General features: G+C 42.1%; 1 protein-coding gene across 3 annotated transcripts in view; it reads left to right on the top strand.

Annotated features, from left to right (window-relative positions):
* The window catches only part of rtn4a (reticulon 4a), a 17,028-nt gene extending 16,571 nt beyond the window's left edge, over positions 1-457 (top strand). For all 3 annotated transcript variants that reach the window (XM_027154495.2, XM_027154494.2, XM_027154492.2), the window contains one exon: positions 1-457. This exon is cut by the window's left edge and continues 4 nt beyond it. In XM_027154495.2, the coding sequence (XP_027010296.1) occupies positions 1-39 (39 nt within the window). In that variant the 3' untranslated portion in view covers positions 40-457.
* The last annotated feature ends 5,840 nt before the right edge of the window (positions 458-6,297 follow it).

Genomic DNA, 6,297 nt, shown 5'->3' with positions numbered 1-6,297 from the left:
CAGGCTAAGGTTCATGGACTGAAGAATAAAGCTGAATAAAGAGCAGCAGTGTTGGAACACAAACTCTTGAACAGTGTGGAGTTTGTGTGTGTTTCTGAAAAGCTGTTGTTACTCTAGTGTGTGTTAATCAATTGCATGTTAAGTAAAAAAAAAAAAAATCCACTTAAAAATAAATGGATTGTGTATTTTCATTTCCTTGCTTTATTACTTCCCAGTGCTGCAGTCGTTTTCGTTGAGTCTCATCTGTGTAAATGAAAGAGATTATAAAAGAATAAAATGAGAGTATTTTTCTGCATCTTTATTTTTAATGTGAATAACATTAGTTCTATCATATATTGAATGTTATGACTGTGAAGATGGATGTAAATCAGATTTCATACAGCTTAATTTTCTCTTTATACTGCTGTTTATCTGTGAACAATTAAATACATGCAAATAAATCATACGAATGAGTTTACTCATGTTTCTAACGTTGTAGTCGGTCATCTGTCTAAAGCCTTCTTGTGTGGATAGCTCTGTCCGTCTCTGTGTGTGTGTGTGTGTGTGTGTGTGTGTGCGCGCGTGCAGTTAACCAGAGAACTTGCACTATTACTATTTAAAACGAGTTTTATTAAACTATAGCAGCAACACAGCAGTCAAAAAATGTGTCACAAAAACTTTAAAATGATTATTAATAATAATAATAATAATAATAAAAGAAAGAATAAAAAAACAATAAATATACAATAAAGAAGACATGACCCCCTCCACTTAGTGAGACCTACTGAAACAAGGTACTTTGGGCAAAGTCTTATGATGTTACAAGTGAGGAAACTTTATTTTTTTTTTGTTCATCTCTCTCTCTCTCTCTCTCTCTCTCTCTCTCTCTCTCTCTCTCTCTCTCTCTTTTGAGCTATACATGCTACTGAATTCTTTACAGTATTACCTCATCCATCCTGACCCCTACCCCAGGTTGGAGCCTCGTCTCTTAGCGGTGCACTCTGTAAGGAATAGATCTGTATGGACGGCCTGTGACCCATGGGACTGCTGTGGACAGAACCACTTGGAGACTATCACAATGTCTTTGAACTGCCATCGTGTTGGACAGTTTTGTGCTCCGGGAATTAGTGAACGTTTAAAAGACTCCGTCAGGAAGGAAGTAGTGTTAAGTCTGTAATGAACTGTTAGTTCCTCTTGGTTGCTTAATTCCACTTGACTACAAACTGATGTAGAAAGGACTTTATTTACATTCACATTATTTCCTTTCCAGTGTCACTCAAATGAGGACGAGGTTCACTTCTGAGTCTGGTTCCTCTCACGGTTCCTTCCTCATAACATCTCAGGGAGTTTTTTTTCCTCACTACCATCACCTCAGGCTTGATCATTAGGGATAGATATTAGAGATATATAGAGATGTATAACATTTTTATCCTGTTGTAAAGCTGCTTTGGCACAATGAGAATTATTAAAAGTTCTAAACAAATTAATTGAATTATCTTTCAAGTAAACAGCATGTAAACTGTGCTGCATTCATGTACTTCATGGATTTCCCAGGTACATCCACTTGGTGTTGCTGTTGCACTTTTGAAAACAGACTCTGACTGTGTGTGTGTGTGTGTGTGTGTGTGTGTGTGTGTGTGTGTGTGTGTGTGTGTGTGTGTGTTTCTCCTCTAGATCCATCCTGTAAAATGAAAGCACTCCTGGTAGATATTCATTGACAGAGTGAGAGAGATCAGATCCAGATTTTGTGTGGTTTTTATATTTGTTACAAAAGTTACTCATTTCATGATGAACAATTACAAGCAACACGGAAAAGTTGTGTGAGTAAAGAACTGAAGTGAAGTACAAACATTTGGGGCAAAAATAAGTAAATTGTTACTTATTTACTGTTACACAGTACTGTATTGTTACTTATTTACTGTTACACAGTACTGTATTGTTACTTATTTACTGTTACACAGTACTGTATTGTTACTTATTTACTGTTACACAGTACTGTATTGTTACTTATTTACTGTTACACAGTACTGTATTGTTACTTACTAAAAAGTTACTTTTAACACATTCAGTCAGGTCTAGGTGAGAAGCACTTTGGGGAACTGGTTTAATCACTCACTCACTCACTCACTCACTCACTCACTCACTCACTCACTCACTGTGTATACTCACTCACTCACTGTATACTTACTCACTCACTGTGTATACTCACTCACTCACTCACTCACTCACTCACTGTGTATACTCAGTCTCACTCACTCACTCACTCACTCACTCACTCACTCACTCACTCACTCACTCACTGTGTATACTCAGTCTCACTCACTCCCTCACTCACTCACTCACTGTGTATACTCAGTCACTCAGTCACTCACTCACTCACTCACTCACTCACTCACTCACTCACTCACTCACTGTGTATACTCAGTCTCACTCACTCACTCACTCACTCACTGTGTACACTCACTCACTCACTTACTCACTCACTCACTCACTCACCGTGCACACTCACTCACTCACTCACTGTGTACACTCACTCACTCACTCACTCACTCACTCACTGTGTATACTCAGTCTCACTCACTCACTCACTCACTCACTCACTCACTCACTCACTCACTCACTCACTGTGTACACTTACTCACTCACTCACTTACCGTGTACACTCACTCACTCACTCACTCACTGTGTACACTCACTCACTCACTCACTCACTCACTGTGTATACTCACTCACTCACTCATTCACTCACTCACTCACTGTGTATACTCAGTCTCACTCACTCACTCACTCTCTCACTCACTGTGTATACTCAGTCACAATGTACACGCAGACTCACTTACTCACTCACTCACTCACTCACTCACTCACTCACTCACTCACTCACTGTGTATACTCAGTCACTCACTCACTCACTCACTCACTGTGTACACTCACTCACTCACTCACTCACTCACTGTGTATACTCACTCACACACTCACTCACTGTGTATACTCAGTCTCACTCACTCACTCACTCACTCACTGTGTACACTCACTCACTCACTTACTCACTCACTCACTCACTCACTCACCGTGCACACTCACTCACTCACTCACTGTGTACACTCACTCACTCACTCACTCACTCACTCACTCACTGTGTATACTCAGTCTCACTCACTCACTCACTCACTCACTCACTGTGTACACTTACTCACTCACTCACTTACCGTGTACACTCACTCACTCACTCACTCACTGTGTACACTCACTCACTCACTCACTCACTCACTGTGTATACTCACTCACTCACTCATTCACTCACTCACTCACTGTGTATACTCAGTCTCACTCACTCACTCACTCTCTCACTCACTGTGTATACTCAGTCACAATGTACACGCAGACTCACTTACTCACTCACTCACTCACTCACTCACTCACTCACTCACTGTGTACACTCACTCACTCACTCACTCACTCACTGTGTACACTCACTCACTCACTCACTCACTCACTCACTCACTCACTCACTGTGTATACTCAGTCACTGCCTCACTCACTCACTCACTCACTGTGTATACTCACTCACTCACTCACTCACTGTGTATACTCAGTCACTCACTCACCCACTCACTCACTGTGTATACTCAGTCACTCTCTCACTCACTCACTCACTCACTCACTGTGTATACTCACTCACTCACTCACTCACTGTGTATACTCACTCACTCACTCACTCACTCACTCACTCACTCACTCACTCACTGTGTATACTCAGTCACTCAGTCACTCACTCACTCACTCACTCACTCACTCACTCACTGTGTACACTCACTCACTCACTCACTCACTCACTCACTGTGTATACTCAGTCTCACTCACTCACTCACTCACTCACTCACTCACTCACTCACTCACTCACTGTGTATACTCAGTCTCACTCACTCCCTCACTCACTCACTCACTCACTGTGTATACTCAGTCAGTCACTCACTCACTCAATCACTCACTGTGTACACTCACTCACTCTCTCACTCACTCACTCACTCACTCACTCACTCACTCACTCACTCACTCACTCACTGTGTATACTCAGTCTCACTCACTCACTCACTCACTCACTCACTCACTCACTCACTCACTCACTGTGTATACTCAGTCTCACTCACTCACTCACTCACTCACTCACTCACTGTGTATACTTAGTCTCACTCATTCACTCACTCACTCACTCACTCACTCACTGTGTACACTCACTCACTCACTCACTCACTCACTGTGTATACTCAGTCTCACTCACTCACTCACTCACTCACTCACTCACTCACTCACTGTGTATACTTAGTCTCACTCACTTACTCACTCACTCACTCACTCACTCACTCACTCACCGTGTACACTCACTCACTCACTCACTTACTGTGTACACTCACTCACTCACTCACTTACTCACCGTGTACACTCACTCACTCACTCACTCACTGTGTACACTCACTCACTCACTCACTCACTCACTCACTGTGTATACTCAGTCTCACTCACTCACTCACTCACTCACTGTGTACACTCACTCACTCACTTACTCACTCACTCACTCACTCACCGTGTACACTCACTCACTCACTCACTCACTCACTCACTCACTGTGTATACTCAGTCTCACTCACTCACTCACTCACTCACTCACTGTGTACACTCACTCACTCACTTACTCACTCACTCACTCACTCTCCGTGTACACTCACTCACTCACTCACTCACTGTGTACTAAATTATTGGCATTGAAGTATTATTATTGAGAGCTGCACAAGAATGGGGACGGAGGAAACTGTGTAACATCTTTTTTTTTTTCTTTTGTCAAAGCATAAACATGAGTAAACTTACTCACTTACTGACAACAGGGGTGAACTTATTTATACCGCAATATTCAGTAGAAAACAAATGGTAACATCATAGCAGTGCTAATGCGACGATACATATAGGTTTAGTAAGGTGCGTTAGATTTGTGATATATTGTAGTTTTATGTTATATTTTTGTCATCACTTGGCAGCAGAAAAAGCACAGATCCCAGCATGTTTTTGGAAGGTGGGAGGAAACCAGTGGAAACCAGTGCAGGCACAGGAAGAACATGTGGGTTTCCACTAGTTCTCTGGTTTCCTCCCACATCAACGCTACCTGCTGCACCGGTGTTTTACTCCATCAAGTTTTAAAAGTATAAAAGTAAGCAAATCTTTAACAGTATATCTCTTTACTAAATAGCGTAAGTTCACAACGAAGTGGTTACTATCTTACATTAGATAAAGTGATGTGACATACAGCTAAGTACGGCGACCCATACTCAAAATTTGTTTTCTTCATTTAACCCATCCAAAGTGCACACACACACACACACACACCGTGAACACACACCCGGAGCAGTGGGCAGCCATTTATGCTGTAGTGCCCGGGGAGCAGTTGGGGGGTTCGGTGCCTTGCTCAAGGGCACCTCAGTCATGGCCGGCCCAAGACTCGAACCCACAACCTTTGGGTTACGAATCAGACTCCCTAACCATTAGGCCACGACTGCCCCTTGCTTGATTAGCCTACTTGCTAATCCGCAATCCTTTGTGAATTAAGCAATAATATAATAATAAAAATACACACCACACAGGTACTGTATATTTACAATAGAACAGAGCTGCTGCTAAGAGCTATTGAAAGCATGATTATCAAAGTGGGCTTTATTAAAAATGCTCTCTGTATCTGATAACAAGCGAAAAGACTGTTGCAAAGTGGAAGGGCAATTTATAAACGCCCATAAATATTATGCACATCCATAAATCCACATGTCCTTGATGTGTGTGTGTGTGTGTGTGTGTGTGTGTGTGTGTGTGTGTGTGTGTGTGTGTGTGTGTGAGCATGGCATTGCTAATCATGTCTCCAGAAATATTTCATCTCACAGACTCCCACTGTTTCATTTCCCACTGTTTCACGAGCTGTTATTTGCAGACAGAACGAGTAAATGATAATTCACAGGGGACACAGTAGCACTGTACTTAATACAGGAGGTATTGTATTGAATTAATGTAACGTAACAATTATTTCCGAGGATTTTTCTGCAGTGAGGATAATCCTCTCTTCTGCCTTCACACACTGACACCAGTCTTTATCATCCCTTCACAGGACAGTGTGTGTCTGTGTGTGCGTCTCTCTCTCTCTATGCTCACTGTGAATGAATCAGTCGCCCGAGTCGCATCGTGCTTTGGCTTTGTCTGTTACTTTTTGGGAAGAGAGGGAAAAAAAAAGTTGGCTGATTCACACACACACACACACACACACACACACACACACACACA

This window comes from Tachysurus fulvidraco, chromosome 5, assembly GCF_022655615.1.
Source record: "Tachysurus fulvidraco isolate hzauxx_2018 chromosome 5, HZAU_PFXX_2.0, whole genome shotgun sequence".
Classification (NCBI taxonomy): domain Eukaryota; kingdom Metazoa; phylum Chordata; class Actinopteri; order Siluriformes; family Bagridae; genus Tachysurus; species Tachysurus fulvidraco.
Note: the sequence above shows the minus strand (reverse complement) of the source record. Positions and strands in the feature narration are given on the sequence as shown.